This window comes from Saccopteryx leptura, chromosome 2 (assembly GCF_036850995.1).
Source record: "Saccopteryx leptura isolate mSacLep1 chromosome 2, mSacLep1_pri_phased_curated, whole genome shotgun sequence".
Taxonomy (NCBI): domain Eukaryota; kingdom Metazoa; phylum Chordata; class Mammalia; order Chiroptera; family Emballonuridae; genus Saccopteryx; species Saccopteryx leptura.
Genome location: NC_089504.1, coordinates 375,454,399 through 375,466,549, shown reverse-complemented (window position 1 = coordinate 375,466,549; position 12,151 = coordinate 375,454,399). Strand labels below are relative to the sequence as shown.

The 12,151-nt window shown below is 46.6% G+C and overlaps 1 protein-coding gene across 6 annotated transcripts in view; it reads right to left on the bottom strand.

The window, feature by feature from the left end:
* Positions 1-4,363: 4,363 nt before the first annotated feature.
* Positions 4,364-12,151, bottom strand: part of NTM (neurotrimin) — a 1,039,948-nt gene continuing 1,032,160 nt past the window's right edge. For 4 of the 6 annotated variants that reach the window (XM_066365253.1, XM_066365257.1, XM_066365258.1 and 1 more), the window contains 2 exons: positions 11,093-11,125; positions 4,364-5,802 (listed from right to left, as the gene is read on the bottom strand). In XM_066365253.1, coding sequence (XP_066221350.1) covers positions 5,705-5,802; positions 11,093-11,125 — 131 coding nt within the window. In that variant the 3' untranslated portion in view covers positions 4,364-5,704. The remainder of the gene's footprint in view (positions 5,803-11,092; positions 11,126-12,151) is intronic. The other 2 variants (XM_066365254.1, XM_066365256.1) reach the window with 1 other exon arrangement.

Sequence of the window (12,151 nt, the reverse complement as noted above, 5' to 3'; positions counted from 1 at the left end):
TGCCTCTCCAGCTTCCCCCTACCAATAGGTCACTCTCTCCCACCTTGCAATGCCCCTTCCAGTGTGCAAGCCAACCACAGAAATAAAGGTAAGGAATTTTTTTTTCACTCATTTTTTCTGTTACTACAGTACAGTGTACAGTACAGTATATTTATGTCCTTTTCATTTTTCTGTGGCTCAGTTGTGTTTTTATGTTCTAGATTATGATTTTACAACTGTGTTAGGATAAGTGACTTAGGCTAGGGTGTGTTTCAACTTACACCAAAATTCAGGTTATGTCACTGTTGTAGGAATGGAACTGTGTCTTAACCTGAGGCCCTCCTGTACTTGGGAGACCCGGTGGCTGCCAGCCCACACAACACAGGAGCAAACGTGGCTAGTGCATTTCTTAGCAGCAAGGTAAAAAGAATGGCAAAAGGAAAAAAAAAGAGCCAGATCTCTTTTTAGTCTCCATTTATATTTTTCAGCTGGGAAGGATTAGCTTTCTTTAAGCTAACCAATCAATTTCTTTAACATTTCCCATGTGTGCATTGATTCTGCCTACTAACCAATCAAATCCTTCTTCTAGGCTAGAGTGACAAGCCTCTATGCTTGCTCTTTGGCTTCCACTGTGCATGCCTTAAAGTATAAGCATAGAAGCACCACCCTGCCAGCACCTGACCTTGGGGAGATTCCTCCCAAACACAAGTCCAGGGCTGACGCACAACGAACTCTGAGGACACAACTGAAATGTACAGTTGAGCCAATGAGTATTTTTAGCTTTCTAGTAATTTAAGCTCAATGGGATGTTGAAACTTCTCACTGAGGCAGGTCCTCTAGTTTTATTAGATTTTAATATTTTGACTCCTTCCGACTACCTTTTTCTCTGTTAATTACTGGCTAACTGCCTATGCTAACATAGTCACGTGACACGAACATGTTGTGAAAGATATGGAGTTGTGGGAGGCAGGAAAATGAACATGAAACTACAGAGACTCGGAGATCTCAGTTACTCCCAGGTCATGGTAATATTAATTTAAGTTTATTGCCTTGGAGGCAGACAGATTTGGATACTCATGGAAATAGGATTTGAATTAAGAGCAGAGAGAGAAAAGAATTAAGGCCTTAGAATGGCCTGATTGAGCAGTTCCGGGATGACAAAGGAGACACTGCTACACCATCAAATTCCAAATTACTTCTGAGATTGGGTTTAAAAAATGCCAAAAAGAGTTATTATTTAGCGCCTCTCTCAAATGCCACTAATTTCCATTCTTCTCACAGCCTGTCTGAGGAAGGCTGGATGGCTGCTTTGTGCAGGTACGTTTGGCCAACAGCACGATTAGCACAGAGCACGCAGGTTCCTCATGAGCAGAGATCATCTAGTTTGCCTCATCTCTCCTTTCGGATAGATTTTATTCTTCTAGTGAGAAGTACTTTAACATTTTGCCATTATAATAGAAAGCTGTGTATGTTTTGCTGATTCCAATTTTACATTTTTATCAAACAAATCCACCCATTCAAGAGTCAATCCTGTGACTGACTAGTGTGATAATCTTTTCTCCTAAACTCATGGTCCAAGGGTATGCAATAAAGATGGGGCAGTCCAGTAATGTGTGCTGAATGTCAATCAGACTTTATTATTAATCCATTTGCTAATTTATCACCAGCTAGAATAACAGTAACTGTCATTTATTATCACCATCATCATCACCATCTACAACAAGAAAAATGAACAATCGTGGATGATTGACTGTGACTCTAGCTCCAGCTTGGTAAGTCCTACTAATCAAGACAGAGCTTGGACGAGTACTCACAGAGCTTCAAGTTAAGACATTTGAACCCACTGTGTAGAAGCATTCACAAGGAAAGGCTTAACTGCAGGAACTTGAGAGCTACCGCACTTTTATGTGACTAGAAAGGAGCGAATATTCTGTTGGAAGATGAATAGGATTCTATACAACTGGTTAGAGTTAGGGCTTGAATTCCCCCATTCTCTCACCCACCACACACACACATGTGTGCGTGCATGCACACACACACACACACACACACACACACACACACACACACACACACGACTATCATGGGAAAATCTGCTAAACCTAAATCATGATCCCTTCAAGGGGCATTCTAGTGTTAGGGGTTGTGAATGAATCTTAAAGTATGATAGTGACTTATGTTGAAGTCTAAAAGTGTCCAGTGCATTTGAAATCAAGACCAGCTTGTAGTAATGATCTTCCTTCAGTTCCTTTACCAAGAAAAATAACTGCATACAGTATTCAAGATTTTCTTTTTTTACTTATGCTGATGAACACTGTGATGTTCTGTTTTCTGAGAAGATAGGCTTAAGATTGTCCCTCTAAGCTTCTACCAAACCCATGTCCTCTTGGATTGGATTCTAACTCTGTTTAAAGGCCCTTGCTCATGGACACCTGGATGTCCCCTTTAAAGACAAAATTCAGCCAATTAGGGCTCCTACAGCCCGTTAAGCAGAAGACAGGAGGAAACCACTCTTGAGGGAGAATAAGTTCTACCTGAGGAACCCATCAGTTCTGGTAAAACTGGTTCTACAGGACAGGCTCTGGAATAAACAGAGCCCCGAAGAACCACAAGACAAGAAGTGCAATTGAGTTGACAAACAGGTTAAGATGAAGTCTTCCTCATCAATGTCTCTTTATAAAGCTGACATTGTCACTTTACAAATGAGTCCTGGGAGGATGGTGATGGAGTGATCAAAGCATGCTTAGTTGCTATAAAAAGAAAGTTTTGATGCAAATGAGGTCATGTGCCCCTGTATTCTCTTGTCCCAGCAAAGCCTAGAAAGCATCTCTTTAGAGATGCCTTGGTGTATTCTATTCAGAGGTGTTTCTGGGCTCATTTATCAATAAGGAAATTACCTGTGTATTTTCCATTCCAATCCAGTGAACCAGGATGTGTATCCAAATCCTCTTATCAGTGTACTGACATGAGAGACCTAGTGAGTCTCACTCACCCACCTTTTATTCTAAGGAGACAGTCCCCAAACCCTTGAGTTTAACAGCTCTGGAACATAACAAAAGAATGATACCAATTCAGCCTATATCTGTAAGGGTTGGCCAGACTGTTCCTGATCATTTTGCTGGGAAGAAGTTGGGGATGTCTGGTACTTGGTGGTGAAGATAGAAGGGAAAAACAACACAAACAAGAAAACATGAAGTCAACAGCTTTTCTCAATTTTTCTAGTAACCACTGGAAATGAATCAACTTCTTTTTTTGTGTGTTTTTTTTTTGCAAACATTCTCTACTACTCTCCGGTAGAATTGACCTAAGGACTCAAATACAGTCGTTCCTGAGTATTTCAGCTCTAACCTGATTTCTACCTCTCTGTGAATGTTCCACTACTGTTTAATTCCCATAATCTATCATAAAAAGCTTACAATTATTTGAATGTTATTTTGTATTAAAATCTAATTTTCCTCTTAATTTGTGGCTAGAGGCAAGCTTTGGAGAGCAGGCATGGAGGGAAGAGAGTCCCTAGATTAGAACATCAGTTGGTGGGACTTGACGTTATGAAATACCAACCCACAATGGTTCAAGTCTTTGTTTGTTTTTGGTGATAGCTACCCTACGCTGCCCCCTAGAAATAATTGCACGTAAAGCCTGTCCCTAACTGGACGTGATACTTTGCCCAGGTTATGAGGTGAGCTGTTTGGACACAAGCAGGATGCTTCCAGCCTCATCCAGGAGCTTCTGAAATCCTCGTGAGACCCATCCCACCCCTTCTTTTTTGGGGAAGACCAAGGTACTTTCTGACTGCCTTGTCATCAGAGCACGTAGCACAGAAACATCCCACTCATCCCAACGGGAGATCTATGGAGCAGAAGCTTGTGGCAGGAGTCTGTTCCCCTCTGTGTTCTTCACACCTGAGCCAGCCAGGCTCTGTTCCCCTCACTCCCCCTCCCCCACCCCACCTGAGAATGAGGTACCACACCAGGTGAAGAGGGACATGGAACACTTTTTAATGTCAAGTCAGAGACAACCCCGCCCTCCCCTAACCCCTGATCCCACTTTCCCTTATCACACCCAGGACCCCTCCCCGACGCCTCTCTGGGTCCCAGACTCCAGGGGAGGAAAAAAAAGATGACCTAGAAACTGCATTGTCTTTTCTTTCATACACACGCACACAAAAGTGGGAAATTAAATAAAATAAACCAAGAGGATTCAATTCTCCAGTGGTCACGAAGGCATCAGAGATCCCCCTGTGGGCTAAAGCAAGTGGTTACTGACTGCTTAGTTGGTTCAGTTGCTTCTATTCACGATGGAGGAGCGAGGCGCCCGCCGCAGCCTCTGGGAGCCACGCCTGGAAAGAATGCTGCGTCTGGTATTAGTGCTTTGTTTCTCTCTCTCTCTCTCTCTCTTCACTTTTTAAATGTCTCTGACATGTAAATAACCCAAGAAAATAAAAGGCAGGAGCTGATTACACAAATACCAGTAAACTCTATCATCTTTTAGAAGGTCAACACACAGCTACGCCATATACAGCATGCAGTAATGTCTGAGAAAGGACCCTGCTGAGAAAGAAAATGGCTAGAACTCGAACAAAAAAAATATATGTATATATATACTGTATAATATATATCATCAAAAGCATAGCCAACAAACGTAAGGTACAGTGCAGATCACCCTTCCATTTCTAAACAGCACATAGGAGCATAGTATTGTCTGCGTCAAATGCCAGAGTTAGGAGAAATTTGTAGCATTGGTGGAGACAGTGGTTAAATCATGTGTGGGTTTTTTTTGTGTGTTTGGTTTTTTTTTTGGTGGATCTCTCTCATATCCTCACCGGTTGATGCCTGGTGTGTGGTCCACCAGTCGTAAACCTAGTTAAGAAGTGCACTATTCACTTTTACTCTTTAACAAACATACTTCTTTTCACCCCTTTCTTATCTTGGGTTTTTCTGTTTTGTTTTGTCTTGTTTTTGCACTAAGTTCTAGATTCATTTCAGAAAATATAATTAATAAAATTAATAATGAATCAGAATCCCTTATTATCCATGATGTCCGTGTAGTAAAATGAAGGGAAAAAAAAACAAAACAAAACAAAAAAAAGAAACAAAAACCAAAAACGTTAACAATATCAGTTGTGACTGTCGATGGTGGGACTTGGTAGCTGTCAGGCTGTCTTGTTTCATTTCCTTTTTTATTTATTAATTTATTTTTTTAAATTTGCGTTTCATGACACACACACAACAGTGGTACAGTCCACGAAAGGGCCCCCAGGGGCACATCTGGGCCACGTGTCTCACTCTGTGTTCGTCTCTCGCGGCTGACTGAATTTGGGGTGGCCGGCTCCGGAATTTTCCTTGTTGGGGGCACTTCAGCGGGCGGAGTGCCTGAGCCCTCGTCCACCTGGGAAACAGAGCTCACACAGTGCAGCTGTGGGCGGGTCCAATGCGGGGCGTGCACTCCTCCCGTTTGGGAAAAGAAAGAAAATTCAGCTGTGCCTACAGATCTGCAAGGCGATTTTCAAATTCCTTTTTTAAACGTGTTTGTTTGTTTGTTTCCAAATTATTCTTTGTTTCCCTCCCTCAAATTGGTGTCCCCATAGGCTCGGTTATCTTGGAATTGCATTTGATTACATCTGGTTTAGAAACGGGGATTGCTCTTGTTGCTGTCGGAGTTGCCGTTGCTGTAGCGGCGGTTGCAGTGGGGTAGCTTTTCCCCGCGGGGGGACGTGGCACTCACATCAAAATTTGAGGAGTAGGAAGACCAGGAGCGGTAGCAGCCAAATGCAGCCTGCCCTCCTCGGCGTCCCATTGTTCACCTCACTGACGGCGCCCGGGCCTGTGGAGAGAACACAGGAGTCATGGGCAGCCAGTATAAGAGGCGCGGGCCAATGCCTGGTCAGCTCTCCTTAGACCTCGCCTGTGATATGGCACCTCTCTAACCGGGAGCATTCGCTGTTCCTGCTCCCTGTATAGGGGCTGCATTACCAATGGACCTTCCTCAGCTTGGACCCGAGGGATACACACTGTATAATGGGGAGCCTTCCCTGACCAGGAGAGAACACGAGGCTCAGGTTCAAGTGTGCTGGTGGCCGCTACTCCTTTCCTGTGTAATATGCTAAGGCTACCGCTCAAGGTCAAGTCCAAGAAGGTGGCAGATTTATTAATATTGTACACAGAGCTCCAATAAAGTAAGACCCTGCATCGTCTGCAACCTCACCCAGTCACTTCTGAGCATTGCCTGCCTTGGGCGCTCACAGAATCCTCCAGCTGCTCTACCTGTTGCCCCGGAAGGGACCTGTTGGCTGCCACAATCTGCCTCCCTACTGCTGCTGCTGCTGCTGCTGCTGCTGCTGCTGCTGCTGCTGCTGCTGCATGGGGCTCAGCATCCTTCTGTCAGTCACTGCATCTCAGGGTGGAGCTCTGAGTTTCCACCCAGAGCACTTGGCCTCTTCCCCATCTGGTCTTGGTAATTGCAGACTGAGCTCAAGCATCACCTGCCTGAGAAGCCAAACCCAGCTCCCGTGAAGTGGAGGTGGGAGCAAGTAAAGACACAGGAGGCTTTTTGCTGTGTCCACGGAGGTAAGGGAGGGCTGAAGTGGCGATGGGGATGCAGAGCCTGCCATGGAGAATGTCTATGAGAGGGAGATGGATGGCACCTTTCCCTGTGACGTACACACCAACCTGGTCTGCTCACAGATACTCTTGAAGTGAAGCCAAATATGGGATGCAAGAAAACTACGCAGTCATAACATTCCCCAGTAGCTTGCCTATCATCGTGAAGCAGAAGCTTCCTGGTTACCTTAGCACAGTGGCCGAGAACGCCCACAACCGATGGAGCTATGATTCACGAATAGTATACACAAGTTTTGAGGCCCAGATGAATTAGGTACCCAGTAATAGGACACCTTCTCATATTGGACTTGCTCTGGCACACTCTGCTGCTTTGAATTTCTTGGAAGTATTTAAAGCTGGTGTCCTCACTAAACCCTGTCCCCATGGGTGAAGGTGCTGGCTGACTAGGATGCTGGTCATTGGAGATAACTCAAATATTGTATATCAGCACCAAACCAGGCTTTCTGACTCCATGTCCATCCATCAAGTCCTAAGTCTGACTTGGAAGCACTGCCTTTATGACTGTATTTCCTAAACTTTTGGGAAATATCTCTGATTATGGGGCAGTGGCTAAATCATCATGAATTTGAAATGCAACACGTCCTCCAACCTCACGTGTCCTGTTCTCTGGGTTACAGTCTTCCCAAGGACAGAATGTCTTGGCAGTGCACATTCTCATAATGAAGAGCACAAGGGAGGGGAACCATTTTACTCGCTACCATGCAGGGAGGGGAACTTCCCAGCAACACTGAAGCGAAGGCACTCATGCACCTGCCAGGAAGTCTGTCCTTATAGTCTGTCACTCTGTAATCTACACTAGTGGTTTTCAACCTTTTTACACTTAGAGACTGGTGAAAATAGAATTATTTTGGGGACTGCTAAGACAGAAATCATCCTGAGCATAAGCATATTCAACAAAGATCATTGGGTCTATAATCTTCATACAATATCAGGGTGGTTAACTCTTTCGCAGACCGGCATGAAATTTCTGGTGGACCTGTCCGCAGTCCAGTGGTTGAAAAACACTGAAAAGAGAAGCCACCCCCTGCTGCCTTCTGTGAGAGGTTATGCTTCTCCCCTGTGAGGATGCCCTTCTGCTCTGGGCCACTCCAAGATCCTTTAAGGTACTAACTATCCTTGCTTGTGAGTCCACGGGACCAGCAGGCCTCTGTGGGAGCCAGGTTCCATGTCTATGCAGGGCAGAGGTGGGGGCTATATTCTATCTCCCCACGTGTGCATGGCACAGTGATTCTGTGTTCCGCACACCTGGCGCATGGCACACATCGATTGGCACATGGCTCTTTTTCTATCTTTTTTGCTCTCTTGCACAATGCACAGCTTTGAAATCAACTCCCCATCCATCCCAGCACTCCCTCCCCTCCGTGCCCCTGGCCATGGACAAGAACAGCCCCTGGGGTAAGAGAGAAGGGAGCCAATGACAGTGCCCAGGATTTAGATGCTCTCCTGAATCCCCTCCTCTCCAGGCGGCCCACAGTGGAATTCTCAAGGGAGGAGAATGGAGAAGATCACAAGCCAGGCATACAGTTCAGCAGGGACCTGGCTTGGCTGCTGGGTAAGACAAGTCAGAAAACCTTGTTTGCAGGCCAGGAACTCTGCCACTCCGCAGGGGAGGCTGCTGTGACTGCAAACATCTCCTCCCCCAGGCCACCTCACAGGGCAGGGCGGCTCCACAGTGCTCCTTGGAGGCCCCTGTTAAGTTCCATTGTCAAGCCCCTAGAGTTCCTTTGTGGCTCTGCTCCCGCTGGGCAGCCCCCCACAGAGAACCTGGAGGGAGGGGTCTTGACCTGTTGTGTAAGAAAGCGCTTCCCATTGAAGAAGAAAAGGACACTGAGTGCCCACAGCCTCCTCTTGGTGTGTTGTTACAGCTGCACAACTCTCAGGGTCTCTCTGCTGCTTTGTCTCCTGTCCAGACCTGCAGGGGGGCTGTCACTCACTGTGTGTGTGGGGGGGAGCACATCCAGCCTGTCTTCACCCTCCCACATTCCTTCCCTCACCCAAACCCATCCTTCTCTACAGGTCACCCAGGAACGCTGACCTGGACAGAGCTGGCCAGAAAAAGGAAACGGAGGCAGGGGTTCTCTACACATCCTCTCAGAGAAGATCGCCCCAGCAGCTCGCCTTCAATTCCAGAAAGTTCACACACCAGGCCTGACTGTTCAGGGTGATGTTTCTACAATTCCAAATTGGTCACGCTACAAACCGATTGTGTTCCTTCCTACAGCCTTCACAGAACTTCCCAACTGCTGGGCGGAGACTCCACCTTTCATAGTCCGCTTGCCTTTCTGCCTCCTTAGCTGTTCTCACTGCCAGGTGTTCAGTTTCTCCCTGCCCCCAACTCCAGGCAACACGAGCATATATCACTTACACACACATGTGTGTGCACACACAAGTGTGTACCCTCTAACCATATTCTTTTTCCTTCTCATCCTCACATCCTCTTCCCCTCTGCCTGAAATGTTCTTCACTCAAATTGTCTACACCTTATTCCAGGTTCTCTTCTGGCCTCCAGTCACCTCTTCCAGGCAGCCTTCCTTGACTTGCTGTGGTTTGTGTCCTCAGTACCTCATGCATCCCACTATTATAATGCCTGCCACACTATATTATAATTTTCTGTATTTGTCTAACTTCTGTATCCCCTCCCACCTGCACCCCACCCCATGCTACAAGCTCCTTAAGGGCAGTCAGTGTCTAATTAGCCCACAGCAGGTGTTCAATGAATGCTTTATGGAGGAAAGAAAGAGCCAGAACATTGTGATATATGTAAACAAGCCCATATTTTGTTTCTGTGTTTTTCTTTCACTTAAGAGTCTACTTGGAAAAGAAAGTAAAAATCTACAATAAAACAAACTCTTTTCCTACCTGCCTTTTTTTGGGGGGGGGAGGTTGTTTGTTTTTTTTTGGTATTTTTCTGAAGCTGGAAATGGGGAGAGGCAGTCCGACAGACTCCCGCATGCGCCCAACCAGGATCCACCCGGCACGCCCACCAGGGGGCGATGCTCTGCCCACCAGGGGGCGATGCTCTGCCCCTCCGGGGCGTTGCTCTGTTGCGACCAGAGCCACTCCAGCGCCTGGTGCAGAGGCCAAGGAGCCATCCCCAGCGCCCGGGCCATCTTTGCTCCAATGGAGCCTTGGCTGCGGGAGGGGAAGAGAGAGACAGAGAGGAAGGAGAGGGGGAGGGGTGGAGAAGCAGATGGGCGCTTCTCCTGTGTGCCCTGGCCGGGAATCGAACCCGGGACTTCTGCACGCCAGGCCGACGCTTTACCACTGAGCCAACCGGCCAGGGCCTTTTCTACCTGCCTTTTGTCTTACCTCAATTTTCTCTCCCAAACACCTTTTCCCTCTTTTCCTATAATAGTCACTGCAAATACCTGTGGTTGAGGGAAGATGTACATAGATGTAAAACCATACTGATTAGGATGTCAAGCAGAGTGCATCCAGTTACACAGGTGTTCCAGCCCCTTAAAGAACACTCGTGTACTAGGTTAGGACTATTGTCTGCACTCTGATATGTGGGAATATCACTTCGGAGCTTAAGTGACTTTCCCAAGGTCTCTTGTCTCCAAATGCAGTTTTCCTTTTCACTACCCCATCGCTGCTGCTCTGTGGGACTCACTCATTTGCAGAAAATGAAGAGTGGGAAGAGAGAGGACCTGGGCCTGCCCCAGCTGGGCACTGGTTAAGGTAGGGACCACACAGGCCCTCCCACACCAACCAGCATATGGAAGAATGCTATGACATGTGACCTTTTGTCCAGGCATGTCTGGATCACAGCATCCTGGAGCTAGGCTCTCCTAGAGCCTGTGCTGGCCCAAGTGACAGCTCCGTCCCTCTACCTGGTGACACAGGCCACACAGATGAGGCCTCTGTTCTTTATCCACTCCACATTGGATGACTTTATTGCCTCTATCTCATTAGAGAGCTGCAGATGCAGAGGCCTAAAGAGACTAATTATCAGGACAGTTAGGGTCCCAGGGAACTGTGATGAGTGTCAATTATTCATCAAAAACATCTGGCAGGAATGAAAGCCTCAAATAAGACTCATTTTATTGATAGCCAAGTGACTCACACAAGAACCTCCCCCTTCCTTCCATTTTCCTCTCCCTCCCACTACTTCCCTTCCAGTTCTAAGTTGGGGGGGTGGTTAAGCAAAGGGCAGCATGCAGGGTCTGAGAAGACCTTCTCACTAGAGCATCTGTGTGCAAGGAGAGAGGCCCGGCACAGAGGCTCCCAGACATGGAGCTATTCTGGGCACTGACAGGTGCTCATTAGTGCTGGCAGCAGAGAAGTTAGACTCCTGCAAGTGGAAGCTACCCGGGGAGCAGGGAATGTCCTTGGGGATGGTTAATCTAAACTGACACAGAGATAGCCCAAAAGCAGTGTGGGGGGCCCACTGGGCTGCTTTCGGGGGTTAGCTCAGAACAGAAGGCATCTTGCAAGCAGGCAAAGACTCTGGCATACCCCATCCTCACCCAGGCAGTAGCTGCTATACCAACCTTTCCAAGGGGTCAGGGCTGTAGGTCTCACTTCTAAAAGAAATTAAAAACAAGCCACTGTTAAGGTGGAAATCAATTGGAGGTACTTGCTTTGCCCTCAGATGGTTTCAGGAATGAGCCAGCACTCCCAGCCCCCTTGTATGGGCCTCCTGCTGTCCTGGCCAGACATGGCCCTCATCTCCGCACCCCCTGGTTTACTGGAAAGTCAGTTGGCATAATGGATGAGTTGGTGAAAGATATGAATAATGTTCAGGTGGAATTGCTGATCCAAAGAGAGCCATCATATCCTTGTCTTAGCAGGGGTCTTGGGCATGCCTTCAAGCCTGAGTCCCCAAGCCAATAAGTACTTTTTTGTAGAACAACTTCCTGTCTTGGGCCACCTGACTATCGCCAACTGGTTGGAGTCTGTAGGCCTGAAGTATAATGTTGGCCCAAACAAATGGATTACACTACAGTGATTTGAATATAGGAGCCTATGCTAAGTTTGAGGGGCTTCATCTCTCCAGACCAGCCTGAAGCTGGGAGGTCTGCATCTATGCTGTTACTCTTGAACTTGATGGGACCTGGCTGTGGACATACTTGGACTCCCGATCTGCTCTGCTGAGTAGACCATGGAAAAGCCCTGTTTTCTTCAAGTGCAAGCTCTCATAACCATCCATAGACCCTTTCCTGCTGATTGCACTTATTAACTGGCCTGAAGTGATGATAATCTCTAATTGTTGACTTCCCTTTCTAACTACAGGCCTCTGCAGCTGTTCACTTTGGATATAAAGTGGATGAAAAATCCTTCCACAATGTATTTGTATATCAAATCACCACAATGTCTACTTTAAATGTCTTACATTTTTGTCATTTATACCTTAGCAAAGCTGAAAAACATGAGAACATGACATTAGAGTCTCTTGCATTGAAGTGATACCATTCTCTGTGCTAAGATCTCACATGTCGAAGAAAAGACAATTTAGATATAATTCAATCTCAATTCAACATTGGACCAGAACCAGAATTTGTACTTCTGCATGCAAGCTCCAAATCTATTCTTTAAGGGTTCCTGAGATA